The sequence below is a fragment of the Emys orbicularis genome, chromosome 9 (genome assembly GCF_028017835.1).
Source record: "Emys orbicularis isolate rEmyOrb1 chromosome 9, rEmyOrb1.hap1, whole genome shotgun sequence".
Taxonomy (NCBI): Eukaryota; Metazoa; Chordata; order Testudines; family Emydidae; genus Emys; species Emys orbicularis.
The window spans coordinates 71,319,355-71,342,083 of record NC_088691.1 but is presented as its reverse complement, the minus strand read 5'-3'; the positions used below and the strand labels follow the sequence as shown (position 1 = coordinate 71,342,083).

The 22,729-nt window shown below is 43.5% G+C and overlaps 1 protein-coding gene across 1 annotated transcript in view; it reads right to left on the bottom strand.

Moving 5' to 3' along the window:
- The window catches only part of RHBDD1 (rhomboid domain containing 1), an 88,588-nt gene that overhangs the window by 44,857 nt on the left and 21,002 nt on the right, over positions 1-22,729 (bottom strand). The window contains exons 5-6 of the mRNA XM_065411000.1: positions 21,994-22,044; positions 7,232-7,351 (exon numbers count right to left, since the gene is read on the bottom strand). Coding sequence (XP_065267072.1) covers positions 7,232-7,351; positions 21,994-22,044 — 171 coding nt within the window. The remainder of the gene's footprint in view (positions 1-7,231; positions 7,352-21,993; positions 22,045-22,729) is intronic.

Below are 22,729 nucleotides of genomic sequence, written 5' to 3'. Positions count from 1 at the left end.
TAAAAGATATTACTTCATCCAACTCGTCTCTCTAATATCCTGGGACCAACATGGCTACAACAACAATGTATATATACACACTTGGCAGGATTCCATTTAATCTTATAGATATTGGTAAACATGGATTTCAACTGACTCACTAAAATTGATTAAAAAAAAAAAAAGCTATCGATATCAGCATGTGTAGCCCCCCTCCACACCTTGCACCTAGACAGATCGGGTGTCCCTCAGGGAGCCCTCCGTAGCCCTGCTGCCATGGGGGTGAGGGAAGCAGGGCTGTCCAAGCAGGGTTGCAGAGGGCTCCCTGCACTGCTGCACAGCTGAGACAATCGATCCCTGCAGGCACAAGATGTGGAGAAGACAGTGGTCCTAGTGGGCAGAGGAGAGACCCCTGGCCAGGACTGCAAGGAGGAGGACGATGAGCCCCTGGATGGGGGAAGAGGTCACCCCACTGCTGAACAGCTCCATCCCTGGGCAGGAGCCATTCAGCAGTGGGGTGGCCTCCTCTGCTTTGCCCTGCCAGGACCGCAGCCTTTCTCACACCTTGCGCCTGCACTGATCCAATGTCACCAGTCCTGCACACTTGCAGGGAGCCCTCTGTCACAGCCCTGCTCCCTCACTCACCAGCCAGGAGTGCAGAGGCCATCTTCAGGCAGAGGAGTGGCCTCCCCTGCAGCCAGAGGCTCATCCTCCATAGAATCCTAGCCAGGGTTTCTATGGTGCATGGCCAAGACCATAGCTTTCCCTCCGCTTTACGCATGAGTGTCTTGGGCCCCTTGGCCGCACACGGAGCTCCCTGCATCCCCAGTGTCAGCCATGCCCTAATCCTAACATTTACCCTATCCCCCCTTAATTTCCCATGCTGTAACAATAGTTACAATCAATTGTTTAAAAAAAATCAGTGTTGTTGAAATTGCAATATATATATATATATATGATATATATATATATATATATATATATATATATCAAATTCTACCAAACCTACATATAGATCCCTCTTTTTTAAATTAAAGATTTATGATCAGATACTGCCACGTTTACTCACATTAAATAATACCTTACTTTGAGAATAGCCTCTGATTTTAATAGAACTACTTGCAGAGTAAGATGTTACTCAATATACGGATATCAGACTCTGGTCCTTTATGTGTAATTTATAATATAGCACATGGGCATTTGTGTAGTTTAATCAACTTTGCCTTCTTGGGAATATGCATTATGATTTTATCTTAAGGAATAAGACAGAATTGTTTTAATAAATTTGGAATACTTGAGGTTTTTTCCAACATTCTCCTAAGAGTTGGATGACATCAAATGGAGCCGGAATTAAGTTTATTACCTATACAGAGAAGACAGAGTATTATTATTCCCATTTTGCATATGGGCAATTAAGGGGTAGAGAGCTCGAATGACTTGCCTACGGTAACACAGGGAAGTCTGTAAAAGAGCTTGGAATTGAAACTAGATTTCCTGAGTACCAGTGCACAGTCTCAACCACAAGACCATCCCTATTCTTTTTTCCTGACAGAGAATAGAAGATTTGAAGAGCCCAAAGACTTAGCAAGATTCAAAAAGAACTGGACAATTTAAATGGATAAAAATATAACCAGAGTTTTAATAGTTTAATGCCAATAAATCTTATGCTTCAGGATTTAAAACAACGTAACTTTAGGGATTAGGATTAAACCTAATATGGGGGAGGGGAGAGATTAACATAGGATATCTGTCTAGTGAGAGATTTCTTCCACCCTCCTTTGAAGAATCTTGGCATTAGCGACTGTCAGACAGGACCTTGGTTCTAGATAGACCTCAGGTATGATCCAGTATGTCAAAAATGACTATATTCCTAAAATTGAGCCTTCACACTTCAGGGGTAAAATCCTGGCCTCAGTGAAGACAACTGCAAAACTCCGACTGACTTCAATGGGGCCAGGTTTTCACCATAGGTGTTTTCATTCAGAGTCCACAATATTCTCCATGGGTTCAGAGTTGATATTTCCTTTTTATATTTCATTTTGAGATGTTATTATTTTGACTAGAAGAAAACTCTGATCTTGTCAACGCTTCTCTTGAAATCAATCTGGTCACTAATGTTCTCAGGCATAAGAAACAGTCATTGTCTTCAGATTCAGAGACTTTTGAAGTGTAAGCAGAGAGAGGAGGAGATTTCATTGTCCTTAGGAAAGTAGATCCCCCTGTTGAAGCAGGAATTAGACAGAAGATAAGACTTCAAACCTGACACCAAGGAGGATTCAGGGGAGAGAGAGAGATGGGTGTTGTGTTTCTTTGATTTTTGAGAGAATTTTCTTGGGGTAAGGAAGCCTGCCAATAAGGAGGAAACACTGGTCTTGTGCATGTTTGCAGAGATATAGGTGTGACCTAAGAGGCATCCAAGGAAGATTCCTGAAAGACACTGCCTCTTCCATGAGCAGATATCCACCTAGCTGAGAACATGGGGGAGGAGGAGGATCTGCTTTGGAGGAAGATATACTTTGGAGAATGAGCTCAAGGAGGGGTTAAAATGTATGTCAACTCAAAAATGCTATTTGAGATGAAAAAATTACCTCACGTTTTAGCTGAATTTAAAGGGGAAGGTAACAGCTGTAGGAGCCAATGAAGCTGGTTGGAGCAGGGAGGGAAGGGGAGTGGGAGCGTGTTTTGTACCACAGAGCTGCTTCTGTAAGTTGGTGAGCTGAATGGGAGGTAGAGGAGCTTCCTGCAATCTAACCTTGGGATGTAGGTGGTCACTGGAGGGCTAAAGGAAGCCAGCAACTGACAGAGATTGTGTAAAAATGACAGACTGTACATTTCATACCCCTTGCGCCAACATTATCTAATGTGGTTTTCTTAACCATCATGGGAAGGCACAGAAAACTAGCTGGGTGCTTCTTACTATACTTCTGGTGGGTAGGAAACAGCTGCAATTGCTCTCCAAGAAAAGTTGTTCAAGACACTGGTGTAGCAAAGAACAATCACTTTCCTCTGCAGCAGGAAAACAGCAGGGTGACAAGTCATGCCTACTTACCTACTGGAAAGGCAGCCTTGGGGGAATTCTGTGCCACTGAACATGCGCAGAATTCATATGACCTGCAGATTTTTTATCTCCTCAGAAAATATATTTTGCCAGAGAGGCACTGCAGTTACGCCTTTCGCCAACCAGGGGCTGCTGTGGTGCCAGAATAAAGGCAGCTAGCTCACCACTCATCAGCCGTAGCAGTCAGCAGCCAATAGGGAGAGAGCGCAGCGCCCTGCCTGAGGGGCTAGGACGGTGGGGAGGCACAAGATATGGGGAGAGGGACAGACTGGAGTGGGAGCTGAATGGGAGTGGGGATGCAGGGACACATGGGGATGGGGGACGGAGTTCAGGACCACATGGGGAAGAAAGAGGAGGGGTGGCTGAGTGGGGGTGCAGGGATACATGGGAATGGGGGAGAAGGAGTGTAGGGACATATTGGGACGGGGTAGATGTGCCTGACTGATAGGGAGAGGCTAGGGGTCAGCCAGGGTCTGCATGGGGGAGGTTCCTTCCCCTCAACCCAAAACACAGCTGTTCCATATTTCTCCCACCCACACCCAACAACCCTCCAGGTTCACTCCCAGGCGCCTTCCCAGCAATTACTTCCTTCTCCCTCAGCTCCTCCGTTACCCCTGATTCTCCCAAGCCTTTGCATTGCTTCTGAGGGGTCCAGGAAATACGTTTCCACATTGTAGTTTAAATGAATTATTACTCAAACTGCCTAGTCAGGAATCTATCTGTCAAAAAACATTTTCTGGATCTTTTTTGATGTCTGTATTATTACAGACATATTTGTTGATAGGTATTTGAAAGAAATTACAAAAATAATTGAAACTGGTGTGATTATATTGTGTTATTTTGACAAATGAATTTTGCAGAATTTTTAATTTTTTGGCTCAGAATCGCCCCAGGAATATTGCTTACGAGAAAAGTAGTATTTGTCCTCTAACACACATTAAGTAACTACTTTTATCTGTAGCTAATCAAGAATACCAAAATTAGATATCAGATTACAATGGTCCTCTAATTCTGTTTCTGAAAGATGAAATATTCATGTATTCACACTTCATGGCATGGAATGAAAACAGTTATCAACTGATGTGGTTGTTTTTTCAGACAAATCTATCTGTCTGATAATTTCCATCAAGATCATTAAAAAATTAAGCAGTTGCGTAAGTAAGTGTCTGTAAAAAGACCAAGTTCACTGAAGAGTCTCACAAAATCTGAATGTGTGACTATTCAGCAATCATACTAGGTAAAGCAAAGCACAATCACAAGTTGCTACACGTCAAATGTTTCTGGCATGAGTAAAAATATAAACTAGTCTTGCAGGCATAAAGATAAGAAGGGCAAAATTTTATGAATACTCCAGCTGGAGATTGTCCCAGAGCACAAAAAGGTTAATTATTCATTAGGAGGCAGAAGGAAGGCGCTGACCTATCATCAAGTGGCATCCTCCTTTCGTTCAAAGATCGATATGACATTTATCCAATCCTTTTCTTCTCGAGTCTTTTACTTGGGTTCAGTACCCCCAAGGCCAGTGTAGCATATGCATACAAACTCAAAGCTGCTGACAAGAGAGGATAAATTCACAGAAGTGCATTCAGACTACCTGCAACCTGAGGCCCTCAATATCTTCTGCAAGTAAAAACTGCTTGGACTAGAACTGTTCTGATTATAAACATTTTTCCCAGACTGCCTCAAATATAGTACTTAAAACAATAGTCTGGCTCTGGAAAGTATACTTGGTATTCTAAAAGAGCCAATTTCATAAAACTGAAAACAATTATTGGGAGAAAGAATTTAAACAGAAAAAAGTGAATGGTAACAGGACACCATTTTAAAATATTTTACTAGATGCCCAGAATGCCATAATTCCACAAATGAGAAAAAAAGGTCACACGGGGGAACTTTTCAATAAGTGTTGGAACACTGGGAAAGTTCCAGAGCCTGGAAGAAAGCTAGTGCTTTGCCTGTATTTACAGGGGTAAAAAGGACAACAGAGCTAATTATAGGCCCTATCAGCCTGACATGAACTCTGAGGAAAACAATTGAATGGCTGATATGAGACTCGATTATTAAAGAATTAAAGGAGGATAATATTATTAATGCCAGTCAGCATGGGTTTATGGAAAACACATCTTGTCAAACTGATCTTATATCTTTTTGGGGTGAGATTACAAATTGGGTTGATAAAGGTAATAGTATTGATATTTAGACTTCTGTAAGGCATTAAAGTTGGTGTTGCATGACATTTTGATTAAGATACCAGAACAATACAAAATCAGCATGGCACATGCTAAAATAGGTTAAAGGTTGGCTAATTGATAGGTCTCAAAATGTAATTTTAATGGGGAATCATCGAGTGGCTGTGTTTCTTGTGAGGTCCTGTAAGGATCAGATCTCAGCCCTATGGTTTCTAACATTTGTATCCATGACCCGGGAGAAAACAAAATCATCACTGACAAAAGTTTGTAGGTGACACAAAAATTGGGGGACTAGTAAACAAAAGAGGACAGGTCACTGATACAGAGTGATCTGAATCGCGTGGTAAACTGAGCATGCGCCAATCATATTTTTTAATAGGCCAAGTATAAGGTCATACATCTATGAACAATGAATAAGGCTGCGATTTAATCATGGGTATTTTTAGTAAAAGTCATGGGTAGGTCATGGGCAAGAAACAAAAAACCACGGCCCAAGACCTGTCCATGACTTATACCATATATACCCCGCTTAACTCTTGGGGCATGGGAGGGGTGTTGCGGGGGGGGAGAGAAGTGAGCCCGTGGCACCAGCTGCCGGAGGGGGTGGGAAGCTGCCGGCGGGGGGGGGGGCAGCCCCGCGCTGTGGGAGGGGGGAGCTCCAGGGGGCCAGCTGCTGCTCTGGCCACCCTGGGACCACTGCCAGGAGCCACTGAACTGCGGTGGCTCCAGCTGCCCCCTGGACCGCTGCTCAGGCAGTCCCCAGGGCCAGCTGCATCGACCAGCTGCCTAGGGCCGCTAGAGCAGTGGCCGGTGCGGCTGGCCACTCCAACAGCAGCTGGTGTGGTTGGTGCGGGGCCGCCCGAGCGGCTGGATGCAGAGCCGCTCCAGCAGCGGCCAGTGTGGCTGTCCCCAGGGCCAGCTGCTTGGGCGCCCCTGGGGTCAGCCACACTGGCCGCTGCAGAAGTCACGGAGGTCGCAGAAAGTCACAGAATCCACAATTTCTGCGATCTCTGTGAAAAACACAGAGCCCTAACAATTAATGACAGGTTTCAGAGGGGTAGCCATGTTAGTCTGTATCAGTAAAAATAACGAGGAGTCCTTGTGGCACCTTAGAGACTAACAAATTTATTTGGGCATAAGCTTTCATGGGCTATAACCCACTTCATCAGATGCATGGAGTGGAAAATACAATAAGCAGGTATAAATATACAGCACATGAAAAGATGGGGGTTGTCTTACCAAGTGGGGGGTCAGTGCTAACGAGGCCAATTCAATTAGGGTAGATGTGGCCCATTCCCAACAGTTGACAAGAAGGGGTGAGTATCAATAGAGGGAAAATTATTTTTTGTAGTGACCCAGACACTCCCAATCTTTATTCAAGCCTAATTTGATGGTGTCAAGTTTGCAAATTAATTCCAGTTCTGCAGTTACTCGTTGAAGTGTGTTTTTGAAGTTTTTTTGTTGAAGAATGGCCACTTTTTAAAGTCTGTTATTGAGTGTCCAGGGAGATTGAAGTGTTCTCCTACTGGTTTTTGAATGTTACAATTCTTGATGTCTGATTTGTGTCCATTTATTCTTTTGCGTAGAGACTGTCCAGTTTGGCCAATGTACATGGCAGAGGGGCATTGCTGGCACATGATGGCATCTATCATATTGCTAGATGTGCAGGTGAACAAGCCCCTAATGGTGTGGCTGATGTGGTTAGGTCCTATGATGGTGTCCCTTGAATAGATATTCGGACAGAGTTGACAGCGGGGTTTGTTGCAGCAAGGACTCCTTGTTGTTTTTACTAACAATTAATATAAGCCATATTTACAGAATGGGGAACTTTATCCAGTATAGCATCACACTCCATACTGTGAAAATTCATTCAAGCAACTTTTCTTGATTTTGCTTGTAAAAGGACTGTTTACTTCCTATACTTTGAAAATTATGAACTCTGAATGATTCACTCTCTGTCAAGATAAACAATAGCTTAGGATATCCAATGCTATAAAATTCCTACCTCTGTCGTGAAGACTGTTTCTCAATGCCCTTTCAAACTGTTCTTCTTCAGTAAGCCCACCAGTGTATGTGTCATAGTCCCCTGGTGTGTTGTATGGGTAACTTGGGTGTCTAGAAAACCCTATAGAATGAGAACAAAAAAGCTAAAATAAATAAATAAAATGCTGGCATTGAATAAAATATTTGATTTTACTGTCTATCATCGCCTCAAGCAGGTTTTCCTTTTGAATTAGAAAACAAGTTTTAGAGGGAAAAAATGTGATTAATAAAGAATCTGCTACAAGCATATATGCAGTAAAACAAACTATTTGCCAGTTTTGTATGTTATAAATGATAGACTATGGTGGCAGGCAAGGCCTCCGGTAATTAATATTTTAAAGAAAAATGTATTCAATTTTTTTTAAATTACTTCATGGTTTATAAAAGTGTAATAAAATGCTCCATTTCAATAAAAGACTTTTACTCTAAAATTAAAAGGCTGAGTTTTAATGAGCCTTTTAAAATTTAAATGCCAAGAACTGGAGACCATATTAATGTGACAGAGTTAAAAAACAGAACTAAACTGAATTTTCAGTTAGCTTTCATGCATCTTTTGACCTGTACTTCATTTCACTTCTCTCCACAGTCCCCAGCCCACATTGTCTGCAACCATCAGCACTTTTCAGAATTGTCTTTGAGACCTAAAAAATCCCTGGCTCAAGGAACTCCTGCCAGAAAACTCTGCAACTTGCACGACAATCCAGAATTTAATATCTAACTGCTACTGTACAAGCCTACTGATAGCACTGTGCTACTTGTACAGAGTATGAGTGAAAATTAGCATGATACTCACAGCCAGATCCAGGAACCCCCCCACTGTTAGATCTTCTTTAACATCCCAGCCACCACTTGTGGTCTGTTATTACCATCAACAACCAATCCTCACTTGAGTACTCAGAGCCTAGTTCAGGGGTCAGCAACCTATAGCATGCGTGCCAAAGGCAGCACGCGAGCTGATTTTCAGTGGCACTCTGCTGCCAGCTTGGGGTTCTGTCCACCAGCCCCCTGCCAGCCGGGGTTCCGTCCACCGGCCCTGCTTAGCCCACTGCTGGCCTAGGGTCCCGGCCGCCGGCCCAGGGCTCTGCTCCTGGCCTCGGCCTGGCGCTCTGCAGCCACCCCCAGCTGTGGCCCACTGGCCCCAGCCTGGGGCAGTGAGGGGTTCAGACAGGGGCAAGAGAGGGCGCAGCTCAGCACTCCCACCTTAAAAATTGTTCCAGCACCACTGGGATATTTTTAAGTCCTGATTTGCTGCTTATACCATGCCATGTGGAACAGCACACTGCGTTTGACGTTGTGCGTGCCGTCTGTCGCGATTCCCCCCCCCCCCCGCTGTGAGTTGAGGGGTACATTTGACAAAATGTCAGCTCCTAAGAAAGCAAAGTTAGATGTCCGTTCATTTCAGCTTTCTTGGACAGGCACATTTGGATTTATTCAAAAGAGGGACCGTGCTGTTTGTGCTTTCTGTTGTGAAAGTGTTGTTTGTCGCACATCAAGTGTTCGAAGACATTTTGAAACGAAGCACAAGAAAACCTTTTTTGATGAAGCAGACAAGCATGAATCAAAAAGGCAGTAGCATGATATGAGAAGCAAAGCAGTGTTTTAAATGCTTAAGTGTAAGTAAAAATCAAACTACAGAAGGAAGTTACAAGATTGCACAGTGCACTGCAAAAAACGGAAAGCCGTTTACAGATGGGGAATATAAAAAAAGAAGTTTTTCTCAGCAGTTCAGAGGTTTTGTTCAATGATTTGCCAAATAAAGATAGGATCGTATCTAGAATAAAAGAACTGCCTGTCTCTGCCAGAACAGTTGAGACACGCATAAGCGAAATGGCAGAAAACATTAACGAAAAGCAGACGACTGCATTAAAAGACTAAGCAGTGTTCAGTGTTGCAGCTGATGAGAGTGTGGATATAAACAACGTTCCACGTTTGGCAGTTGTTGCAAGATATTGTGCTTCTGATGAAATCCAAGAGGAACTTTGTTGCCTAAAACCCCTGCATGGCACAACAAAGGGGGAAGATATAGTGGAAAGTTTTGTAAACCATTTTGAAGAACAAGGAGTTGAAATCAGAAAAATATTTTGCGCGACAACAGATGATGCTCCTGCCATGGTTGGAAAACAGAAAGGATTTGTAAAGTTTCTTGAAGTCAAATTGGCCGCCCAACAGCCAAATTTCACTGCATCATCCATCAAGAAAACCTGTGTGCTAAAATTTCTAATTCAGAGCTTAATAATGTGATGAATACAGTGGTGCAAGTTGTGAATTTCCTTGTTGCTCGATCTGCTTTGACTCACAGACAGTTTCAAGCACTGCTAGAAGAGATGGACAGTGCTTATAACGAAATTCCACTTCACAGCAACATTTGGTGGCCTTTTTGTTGGAAAAAGCACAAAACTACCCTGAACTGGATAATGACAAATGGCTGTGTAAGCTCATGTTTCTAACTGACATCACCGCTCACCTAAACAAACTCAACCTCTGTCTCCAACGTGCAGGGGAAACGGTTCTGGATCTTTATGAAGCCTGGAAGGCATTTGTTGTAAAACTAGCAATTTTTTCTCGGAATATTCGAACTTCGACTTTCCGCTACTTCCAACATAAGAACATAAGAACATAAGAAAGGCCGTACTGGGTCAGACCAAAGGTCCATCTAGCCCAGTATCTGTCTACCGACAGTGGCCAATGCCAGGTGCCCCAGAGGGAGTGAACCTAACAGGCAATGATCAAGTGATCTCTCTCCTGCCATCCATCTCCATCCTCTGACGAACAGAGGCTAGGGACACCATTCTTACCCATCCTGGCTAATAGCCATTTATGGACTTAGCCACCATGAATTTATCCAGTCCCCTTTTAAACATTGTTATAGTCCTAGCCTTCACAACCTCCTCAGGTAAGGAGTTCCACAAGTTGACTGTGCGCTGCGTGAAGAAGAACTTCCTTTTATTTGTTTTAAACCTGCTGCCTATTAATTTCATTTGGTGACCCCTAGTTCTTGTATTATGGGAATAAGTAAATAACTTTTCCTTATCCACTTTCTCAACATCACTCATGATTTTATATACCTCTATCATGTCCCCCCTTAGTCTTCTCTTTTCCAAACTGAAGAGTCCTAGCCTCTTTAATCTTTCCTCATATGGGACCCTCTCTAAACCCTTAATCATTTTAGTTGCTCTTTTCTGAACCTTTTCTAGTGCTAGAATATCTTTTTTGAGGTGAGGAGACCACATCTGTACACAGTATTCGAGATGTGGGCGTACCATGGATTTATATAAGGGCAATAATATATTCTCAGTCTTATTCTCTATCCCCTTTTTAATGATTCCTAACATCCTGTTTGCTTTTTTGACCGCCTCTGCACACTGCGTGGACATCTTTAGAGAACTATCCACGATGACGCCAAGATCTTTTTCCTGACTCGTTGTAGCTAAAACACATAAAAGAGCTATTGACACGTTGCACTGTCAGTGTTGATGAGATTGGAATGTACATGCAAGAACTGGAATCAGAATTTTCTGACAGATTTCAAGATTTCCAGCGATTTGGCTTAATGCTTTCTTTTCTAATTAAACCTGAAAAGTTCAACGAAAGCGACTTGGATTTGTCTGCATTTAAGTGGATGGGTGTTGAAGATTTCAAAATGCAGCTCATTCAGTTAAAAAGCTCAGAATTGTGGGTATCAAAATTTGGAGATCTGCAGAGTGCACTTGAAGTTACCGAGAGAGATCATGGGGCCTCTATTCTGACCTGCTGGATGTCCCTGCCAGTGAAATTTTACTGTTTGAAGAAAATTGCGTTTGCAATGCTTTTAGCATTTGGAGCCACATACCTGTGTGAGCAGGTATTTTCACACATGAAATCTGTCCTCTGTCCCTCTCAGAGCCGGTTAACAACTGATCACTCAGAAGCCTGTGTGCAGCTTAAAGTATCTAAATATGTGCCAGACATTGGAAATCTCAGCAAGGAAAAGCAAGGGCAAGGATCACACTAAACTGATATGATCTGCATTTTAATTTAATTTTAAATGAATTAATATAGACTTACAGAGAGAGACCTAAAAACGTTAAAATGTATTACTGGCACGCGAAACCTTAAATTACAGTGAATAAATGAAGACTTGGCACATCACTTCTGAAAGGTAGCTGACCCCTGACCTAGTTCAAGACATAAAGATCCACAGTTCATTGCCCAACTGACCATATGGAAGCAGAAAAAGAGGAAAGGAATTTAGAGGGTGAGGGGACAAGCAAGAGAGTAATTCTCCCTTCCAAAACAGATTTATAATTTTGGTGGACACCAGAAATCCTCAAGCCTGCCATTCACCTTGATGCTCCCCAATATGAAAAATGTTTGAGTTACAGTAAGTGAATGTATGAAGATGCAAAACAAAAACGGTTACTAACCTTTTGTAACTGTTCTTCTTCAAGATGTATTGCTCATGTCCATTCCATGCTAGATGTGTGCGCACCGCGTGCACGGTTTTCCCTCAGTGGTATACGTTGAGACGGCTCTTCTGCCCTCTGGAGTGGCACAGATATGTACCAGTCTAAAGGGTGCATTATAAACGCCGCGCAACCTCTCAGTTACTTCTTGCCAGTAACTCTGACAGAGGGATAAGGAGGGTGGTCATGGAATGGACTAAGCAACACGTCTCAAAGAACAACAGGCGGAGTCGACGGTGCCATCGCTGGCTCGGGGGAGGAAGAGTGGCCTGGCACGGGTCTCACTGTATTAATCTCTCCCCGCTTGTCTCTGTTCTGCACCAGAGAGCATCCTCTCCGGGTGCGCTGTTTATGTTTCTTCCACCACACCGGAAATGGTAAACAGTACGAGAGGGGTGCTCCACACAGATGTTGAAGTGCTTGGCACCGATTCAGAGGGGCTCGGCTCCAAGACTGGTCAGCCAAAGGTCCCTGTCCTTTTTAGTGTGAAGTCTGAAGTCCCTGCCGATCTGGCACTTATCTTACGTGAGTTTCCCCCAGATACTTTAAACAGCTAGAGTGCAGGTCACTCATTGGCATAGGCTTGCCGCAAGAGGCACATGGCTTGAAGCCCCGGGGACTGGGGGCATGCTCAGTCCCTGGGGCAAAGAGTCCCTTGATGACACGGACCAACTATTCCCATTACTATATACATTAACACTAACTAAGAAGTATATACACTAACTACAATAACTACACAAACCATGCACAAATTGTCCAAACCACTGGGAAAGAAGCCTTGCTGCAAAAAGGATTGTCCAGCAACCATCATGAGTGGTAAGAAGGAACTGAGAGGGTGCAAGGCCAGTGGTGCCCCTTATACTGGCGCATATGTGCACAACTCGAGAGGGCACTAGAACCGGCCCATGGGATACCACTGAGGGAAAAATCTCTGGCTACCCTGCATGCACACATCTAGCATACAATGGACATGTGCAAGCACTCGAAGTAGTAGTGAACTGTCAGGAAAAAAATAATCTTAAAATCTTCCCCATCTTGCCTCTCAAAAACACCAAATATTGGTTGACATTCTGTCGATTATTCTAACCTACCATATATACAATTCAAAGACTACAAGTTAGCTCAGAAGCATTCAAACCCAGTGTGACACTACGCTCCCATATTCTTCATAGAGATATTGTTATGATATGATTGTGGCATAACTAGGATGTATTTTACACACGATAGCTCACGTGACATATCATTGAAAAGATTATGATTTACTGAATATGATTATCCTATTTGTATGCCTGTATCATTTTTGTATCTGAAGTTAGGAATATCATCTATGCTTCTATTACAAATGTGTTTACACCTGGGGAACACCCACTAGACAGAATGCAATCAGTCTATATGGCTGGCTGGGAAGGGCCATTAGGGAAAACAATAGGACTTTGAAGATGCTAATCTCCCACTGGGGAGCCTTTCTGGGAAGCTTTCCTGAGGACCTTATAAACAGCCTCTGTCTCATGGCTGCTATGGCCCTACAGAGGCATGTGACCAAGTCACCTGGTACTGGACTCCATCATAACACTAGTGTTTTTCCACTAACCGGGCATGGGAATCAAACTGGGAGACAAAGGGTTCCTGCCATATGCTAAAGCTATTTAAGGCAGGGGAGTGATATCATCCCTGCCCAAGATGACTGCAGTAAACATCAAAGAAACAAAGACCGAAATGGGGGAGAAAGGCTGTACCCAGGCTAGAGCGCTTTTTAGCCTGTGAAAGGAATACCTAGAGTTTTAAGCTGCAAGAAAGTGCACCTCAAGAATATCTGCAAACTACCTAAAAACAACCGTTAGGGTGAGAATTTGCTACTTATGTCCAATTTCCTTAGTATATTAAGCTTAGATTGTGTTTTGTTTTATTTGCTAGGTAATCTACTTTGATCTCTTTGCTATCCCTTATAATCACTTACAATCTATCTTTTGTAGTTAATAAACTTGTTTTGTTTTGTCCAAAACCAGTGTGTGGAAATCATAACCTGGAGCAGAAAGCTGTGTATATTCCTCTCTACATTGAGGGAGGGGGAAATTTCATGAGCTTATGCTGTACAGTTCTCTGTGCAGCGCAAGACGGTATAATTTTGGGTTTGCCCTCTAGAGCGGGGTATGCACTTGAGTAACTGGGAAGTTCCTTAGTTTAGCCTTCCCATGCAAAGCTGATCTCAGCATCAGTGTGAGTAGCTGCAGCTGGGTGTGTCCCTACCTGTATGTGTGCTGGTGAAGTGCAGTCTGAAGCCTGAGAGAGCGTTTGGCAGGCTTGCCTCAGCAGTACCGTGTAAAGGGAGCCTAGGTTGGTGGGCAGGCGGGCTCAGTGGTACCCCAGTTCTAGGCGGAACCCCGAGGGGGGGAGAACCCATCACACCCAGTTCCTCCCATCCAATCAAAAATACACTGTATTTCTTCTCAATTTGAAAAATAAGATTTAGAATATTTATGCATGAATCAAGCTGAGCATACCATTTCTCTTTATCTTCAGACTTAATACAACTAACAGTCATATTAATTAACTTAAAACATCAGCACAAAGTTAGCCCTCATATTGGGGTCCATGTGGATTTATTGACATATGTTAGGTAAATGAGTACAGACTGCAAGATGAAAATGTGAGAGACAAGGTGGGTGAGGTAACAGCTTTCATTGGACCAACTTCTGTTGGTGAAAGACAAGCTTTTGAGCTACACATATCTCAAGAAGAGCTGTGTAACGCAAAAGCTTGTCTCTCTCACCAACAGAAGTTTGTGCGGTGACAGATATTACCTCACCTACCTTGTCTTTCTAATATCTTGGGACCAGTACGGCTATGACACCACCGCAAATAAAAGATGAAAACATGGCAGTTAATGATTATTATTTGTATTACAGAGTTTTGGTGCCGTAAACAAAGAAAAAGACAGATCTCGATATTACAGTCAAATAAGCTGCAAGATGCAGACACAACCTGAATGTATATGTCTGTCAAGGCTGCTTCCCCACTCTGAACTTTAGGGTACAAATGTGGGGGCCTGCATGAAAACTTCTAAGCTTAATTACCAGCTTAGATCTGGTCCGCTGCCACCATTCCCAAAGCTAATTCCCTTCCCTGGGAAGCCTTGAGAAACTCTTCACCAATTCCCTGGTGAATACAGATCCAAACCCCTTGGATCTTAAAACAAGGAGAAATTAACCATCCCCCCTCCTTCCTCCCACCAACTCCTGGTGGATCAAGATCCAACCCCCTTGGATCTAAAAACAAGGAAAAATCAATCAGGTTCTTAAAAAGAAGGCTTTTAATTAAAGAAAAAGGTAAAAATCATCTCTGTAAAATCAGGATGGAAAATAACTTTACAGGGTAATCAAACTTAAAGAGCTCAGAGGACCCCCCCTCTAGCCTTAGGTTCAAAGTACAGCAAACAGAGATAAACACTCTAGTAAAAGGTACATTTACAAGTTGAGAAAACAAAGGTAAACTAACACGCCTTGCCTGGCTGTTTACTTACAAGTTTGAAATATGAGAGACTTGTTCAGAAAGATGTGGAGAGCCTGGATTGATGTCTGGTCCCTCTTAGTCCCAAGAGCGAACAACCCCCAAAACAAAGAGCACAAAACAAAAGCCTTCCCCCCCTTAAGATTTGAAAGTATCTTGTCCCCTTATTGGTCCTTTGGGTCAGGTGTCAGCCAGGTTACCTGAGCTTCTTAACCCTTTACAGGTAAAAGGATTTTGGAGTCTCTGGCCAGGAGGGATTTTATAGTACTGTACACAGGAGAGCTGTTACCCTTCCCTTTACAGTTATGACAATGTCTGCTACATCTATGGGCCTGAATAATGTCCTAAAAAATACTACCACTTGAAACAACAAATCAAACCTTTCAAAGAAATAGCTCATCTTAATGTATCAAATTACACAGTAGAACACAGTGATTTGAAAATCTCAAGAAAATAGGTATCTTTGCCCTTCTGCATATTTTTGAGAACAGAAACGAACAAATGAAACCAATTAAGAGATGTTAAAAAGTTTCATGCTATTAATGCAATGAACATGGCAGAATTTCAAGGCATCACGGATGATGATTGCCCTAAATGGTCTAATTTAGAAAAGAAAATATTTCTTTGTTATCCATACTTTAACAAGCTGTAAAAGACCTTCAGTCATGCTGGTTCTATTTAAAACCATATTTTTACATACAAATTAAGCCGACTGCATGACCCTATTGATTTGTACATACTTTTGATGCAATCCTTACATATTTTTCCCCATCCACATTATGTTCATTGAATGAACATTTTCCCTGCTGTAAATGTGAGTTTATCTTCTGGATGTAATTTTATGTTGAACTTAGCTCAATAACTGCTTACTGATTTGTAGGCTTCAACACTGCACATTTGAACATTATAAAAATAATTCTTGCACTAAATTAGTAAATATGTTCCTTGCCATACAAAAAAGAACGTATGTCATGTTTTACGTTTGTTCCATAGCCAGAGTCTTATATGCTCAAGGTACTACATTTGATTCATTACCTTTACAAAGCCTTCAAATTGTAGTTCATAATGAGAAAGGGCCCCAAAACAACATCCCAAGTTATGTGGGGTTCCTACTGTTCTAATTCTACTGTTCATATTTTCATGAGCTACATTTCTAAAAAACCCTAACATTCAAGTACTTATCCTAAACAAATTAAATAATGTTTACAACTACAAGTAGCTTGGCAGTCACACAGGAAAATACAGCTAATGCACACCCCTTTAGCCGGCTACCGTCCACACAGACTCATGGGCAGCAATAGCCTGAGCTGATGGTTTCCCGAGATGGGTACCATGGGCTCCTTGCTTCTCCCAATCAGTCACAGCCCTGCTTGATGTAGGGCTGCACCAAAGATTGCACCTTTGGTGATAAGGAGCCCCTCTTATTGGCCAGCTCCGCCGAATACACGGAGATGCAAAAGTGTAATATTCTGCACCCTCCTCCTTAGTTGTGAGCTGGGGGAGGAATCAAAGGATCATTCAGGAGCTCCTTCTCCTACAGCAAGGTCTGCCCTCCAACCGATATGCTGGGGCAGGGGGGAAAGACAGCTTAAGAAAAGCAGTTGGTCGCTATCCTTGGGAGACTGTATTGGTACATAATTGCCAAATGTAAGTTATTATATTGATTGATACAGAATTGTATTGAAGTTTCCATGTGTTCTACTACTTTGTGTTGCAATTTTGGTGGTGGATGTATTCTTTGCAGGGAGTACATTTGTTCTGCTCTTTGAGCCAGGATGGCAAGAAAGGGAAGATGTATAAAACTCCCAGAATTGTGGTTCTTATGTAGCTGGGACTGATACATGTAAGCAAAAACTGCCTGGAGTCTGTCCTGTGTTAGCGCTAATGCTCTTTATAGGGGTAGTGCATGGCTTGGTACAAGCTAAATGTCCTGGCTTGAGTGGGACAGAGTATCTCTGCCTGGTTAGCCATTTTTACTTTGGGGTCTGTCAATCATGAAAAGGGGTGGCTCATGCTGAGTGGCTATAGCTACCCTTTGTGGCATATCCCTCCATTTTTAAAAACATTCTTCTTATTTAATAAACGTGCAGCCTTTGTGCCATAAACTATTCTTAACTTGTAAAGTGTCACTGTGGGGATCATTTGAGCAAATCTTAGTTGTTACTTCTAAACAACCATAGATAAAAAGATTTCATATGCAAGAGTTTTTAAATTCATGGTGTTCTTTTAACTGAAAGCACAGAGAAAAGATGTCTTTAAATGGCTCCCATCACCATTCAACAGGAAAAATTTGGTCAGAAAACTAGACCCACTCTTGCAAAAAAATTCTATGGGATCTTTAATTGCCACAAGTGCCAGGGATTACCAAACAAACAGATATTCTGATATGGAAAATACCCAGTCAGAGCTCTTATTAGGTGGGAAATACTCAGAAAAAATATTAATGGAATCCAGAACAAAATAAAAATCATGATGGACAAAAGGGTGTGGAAAGTATCAGCACTGGAAATGCAGGCAGAGAGGCAAAGAAATTTGAGACAGACTTTTACTTGTGGTGAGTGACAGCTCCTTCAAGAGAAGTCACCAGGGGAGTGCGGGTGGGGAGAGGAGGAAATCATGATACATAGATAGCCTCAAGTAGGCCATAACTGGGCTCACTGTGGGAATGATAATGAGATGTGTCCTGGATCCTCTTTTGTCTGCTACTCCAAAACAGGCTGTGGAGACCTACAAGTATATGCACTACAACAGGGGTTCTCAAACTGGGAGTCGGGACCCCTCAGGGGGTTGTGAGGTTATTACGGGGGGATCGCGAGCTGTCAGCCTCCACCCCAAACCCCACTTTGCCTCCAGCATTTATAATGGTGTTAAATATATTAAAAAGTGTTTTTAATTTATAAGGGTGGGTCGCACTCAGAGGCTTGCTGTGTGAAAGGGGTCACCAGAACAAAAGTTTGAGAACTACTGCACTACAAGGAGGACATGGATCAATGTACTGCACTATAAATGAAGTCATATGTGGCATGTTAAAGAAGTATGGGCTGGATGAATGGACTATAAGGTGGATAGAAAGCTGGCTAGATCGTCAGGCTCAACGGGTAGTGATCAACGGCTCCATGTCTAGTTGGCAGCCGGTTTCAAGCGGAGTGCCCCAAGGGTCGGTCCTGGGGCCAGTTTTGTTCAACATCTTCATTAATGATCTGGAGGATGGCGTGGACTGCACTCTCAGCAAGTTTGCAGATGACACTAAACTGGGAGGAGTGGTAGATACGCTGGAGGGTAGGGATAGGATAGAGGGACCTAGACAAATTAGAGGATTGGGCCAAAAGAAACCTGATGAGGTTCAACAAGGACAAGTGCAGAGTCCTGCACTTAGGACAGAAGAATCCCATTCACTGTTACAGACTAGGGACCAAATGGCTAGGAAGCAGTTCTGCAGAAAAGGATCTAGGGGTTACAGTGGACGAGAAGCTGGATATGAGTCAACAGTGTGCCCTTGTTGTCAAGAAGGCTAACGGCATTTTGGGCTGTATAAGTAGGGGCATTGCCAGCAGATCGAGGGACGTGATCATTCCCCTCTATTCGACATTGGTGAGGCCTCAACTGGAGTACTGTGTCCAGTTTTGGGCCCCACACTACAAGAAGGATGTGGAAAAATTGGAAAGAGTCCAGCGGAGGGCAACAAAAATTATTAGGGGGATGGAGCACATGACTTATGAGGAGAGGCTGAGGGAACTGGGATTGTTTAGTCTGCAGAAGAGAAGAATGAGGGGGGATTTGATAGCTGCATTCAACTACCTGAAAGGGGGTTCCAAAGAGGATGGATCTAGACTGTTCTCAGTGATACCTGATGACAGAACAAGGAGTAATGGTCTCAAGTTGCAGTGGGGGAGGTTTAGGTTGGATATTAGGAAAAACTTTTTCACTAGGAGGGTGGTGAAGCACTGGAATGGGTTACCTAGGGAGGTGGTGGAATCTCCTTCCTTAGAGGTTTTTAAAGTCAGGCTTGACAAAGCCCTGACTGGGATGATTTAGTTGGGGTTGGTCCTGCTTTGAGCAGGGGGTTGGACTACATGACCTCCTGAGGTCCCTTCCAACCTGATATTCTATGATTCTATGTTCAAAGAGTTCTAATTCTCCAACTAGTGCCTCCGTCCACACACACTGGTATTGGCCTCAGGGCCGGCTCCAGGCACCAGCAAAACAAGCTGGTGCTTGGGGTGGCACATTTTTAGGGGCGGCATGGCCGGCGCCAGAATGCTGCCCCTAAAAATGTGCCGCGGCCGCCCTAGCTCACCTCCGCTGCTGCTGCCTGGGAGGGAGGGGGAGATCCCGAGCGGCCGCGGCACGCGAAACAGCCGTTTCGCGCGCCGCTGCTCCCCCTCCCTCCCAGACTTGAGAGCCTGTGAGGGAGGGAGGGAGGGAGGGAGGGGGAGAAGCGGCACCCGCGCCGCGGCCACTCGGAGTCTCCCCCTCCCTCCCAGGCTCTCAAACCTGGGAGGGAGGGGGAGATCCCGAGCGGCCGTTTCGCGCGCCGCTGCTCCCCCTCCCTGCCAGACTTGAAAGCCTGGGAGGGAGGGGGAGAAGCGGCGCCCGCGCCGCGGCCACTCGGAGTCTCCCCCTCCCTCTCAGGCTCTCAAACCTGGGAGGGAGGGGGAGATCCCGAGTGGCCGTTTTGCGCGCCGCTGCTCCCCCGCCCTCCCAGACTTGAGAGCCTGGGAGGGAGGGGGAGAAGCGGCGCCCGCGCCGCGGCCACTCGGAGTCTCCCCCTCCCTCCCAGGCTCTCAAACCTGGGAGGGAGGGGGAGATCCCGAGCAGCCGCGGCGCAGGCGCCGCTTCTCCCCCTCCCTCCTAGGCTTGAGAGCCTGGGGGGAGGAGGCAGGGCTGGGGATTTGGGGAAGGGGCGGAGTTGAGGCGGGGCCGGGGATGGGGTAATTAAAAAACGGGGGGGGGGGGGGCGGCCAAAATTGTTTTTGCTTTGGGCAGCAAAAATCCTAGAGCCGGCCCTGATTGGCCTACAGTTACTCTATGTCCTAACTTCACAATCCTCTGACAAAATTTAATTTTTCTAATCAAGTAACGCAACATGTAACTCGGGGTTCCAATAGATGCTCTTGTCCTGTAAAATTATACTGGCCATAAGGCTATTCTGCAGAATGTCTTCATTTTCCTCAATTACCAGTATCTTACTACCACCACTAAGTGACAGAAGTTGTGTGCTGCAGCAACACCGCCTCATAGGGATTGAGGATTTGAACAAAGCAATGGATAGTGCACTAGTGTCCAACATTAATTGCTTTTACCTTATCGGTCCCATTGTCAGTGATAAAGCAGCTAACTTTAGACTTCCCATCTAGACACATATCCAGGTTTCCCTGTAGTTTGTCCATTCTGTTTAGGAAAACATCTTTGTTGAGGAGGGTCATGTGAAGCAGAGATAATGTGTAGGGGTTCTGGGTCATGCATTGACTGGAGAATTAAAAGAGCCTTAGGAGGAAGGAAGAAGGTAGTAATTAAGCTGTTAAGTGTCCAAAGATAGGAAAGGCATGAATTAAAAATTTCATGATGATCCAAATATTAGTAGCGTAGTAAATGACATCCCCAGCAGTTCCCTTGAGAAACTTTCTTTGGGCCCTTCGATAAATACATAGAAAAAAAGCATCTAAAAACTATCTCAGCTACTAAAAACTGTTTCCCTAGTTAGCTGCCTGATCTGCTGTACAGTACCGTTAAAACAATGTTCCTTGTCCATTGACATCACAAAATGATTGCATGCCAAGACTAGCAGTAAGTGTTAATGCTGCTGCTGCTGCTATTGCTGAACTGACTTTGCTTTTGCTTTCTCCAATAGGGGCCCATCCCAGAGAGGAGAACAGAGAATTTAAGGGCTGTGTTGTTATTGCAGCTGCTATTACTACATAAGAGGAGAGAAAGAGGAGAAACACACTTAGTAGCAGTGGAGAAAATAGCATGACAGGAAGGAATAGAGGTAGTGTCAAGTGTCATTCCACAACCACTACTGTTTTTAATAAAAAATGGCGATTTGAAATTCATACTCAATCTGAATGTAGTAGGTGGAGTATAATAACTAGGCTCAGATTGCACAGACCATTTCTTTGCCTACACTGGTGCATGCTCATCACGCAGGAAATGGGAGAGTTACAGAGATAATTCCACTAAGGGTTGTCATCCTTTGTAGGTTTTCACCATGACTAATATTATGCATATATACAGTATGCATACTTTGTGAGGTACTGGCTATGTGAAGCAGAAATCACCACCTATGGCACTTGTCTCAACACATTTACCAATGTCTACATACTCCTCACACTTCCAGTATTTACATAATGTGACATGGAACAAAAGACTGCACTCTAACCAATTTCCTCTACTGAGGTTTTCAGCCTCTTCGTAGAGAAACTGCTTTTGAACTACCTATATATTCACCTAAAGAGGAAGGAAAAATATGGCACAGTATCACCAACATATAGTCTTCCATCCTGAATGCTTTGAATTTCATATAATTTAATAAGAACAATGTTCAAAGTTGCTATTTAAAAAAAACCTGGTTATTTTATTTGTATATTTTGAGGCCAAGATACTTTCTTATGTACATTCATCATTTTCCCCCACTTAACCATTTTCATTTTCCAAATAACCAAATATTCTACAGTTCATAAAATGGTATATTTATTTTTATTATTTTAAAGAAAAAAATACAAAGTTGAAAGGAAAAGTGAACAAAATTTTTAGACAATGGAGTGAAAGTGCTCACCTGAGTAGTAGTCTCTCTGTCTTGCAGAGTCATTAAAGTAGGGAAAGTCACCTACCAGGAAGAAATGTAATACACTTAATATTTATAAATAATTTTATAATCCTTCTACAAAAATTAAAAATTGAGTTTGCAGTATTACCACCTACAGAATCTTGGTCTTGTGTGATGAGGCTGTAGAACAGCGGGTTTTCTATAAAATTTTGCCCAGTAATAGTCAAAGTATTTAATGTTTATAATCTTAATATTTTTCTCTGAGTCTCAAAGTGATGTCTGATATAATAAAAAGGGAAGAACCATGCAGAAGAGAAGATACCCAGTAAACATTCTGCAGGGTTGGGAAATTTTTGCAGGTAAATTGTGCACTGGGAAGTTCCTCTGAAGCGGAGAAAGGAGCTAGCTGTTCAGTTTCAGGCCACTCCACAGAAAACTTACGGCTAGAGTAGCCCCTGTTCTGTCTGTGCCCTGCTACATAAGAGGAGGAAGAGAAGACTTGTGGATCCAGGAAACAATCAGTTGGCCCTGCCCCCAAATCCTGGCTGTACAGCAGTGTCCAGGTGATATCCTTCCTGCAGCAAAGAGCTCTCTCCAAATCCTGCCTCACCCACTGTACTACACTGTTTCTACCACCAGACAGCACTGCTACAGATGGGTGAAAGATTCACCCTTAAAAAAGGTGCGAACTGTCTCATATCTACCAAGCGGGTTGTGAAATCTCTCTCTCTTAGTTTTGCCACTT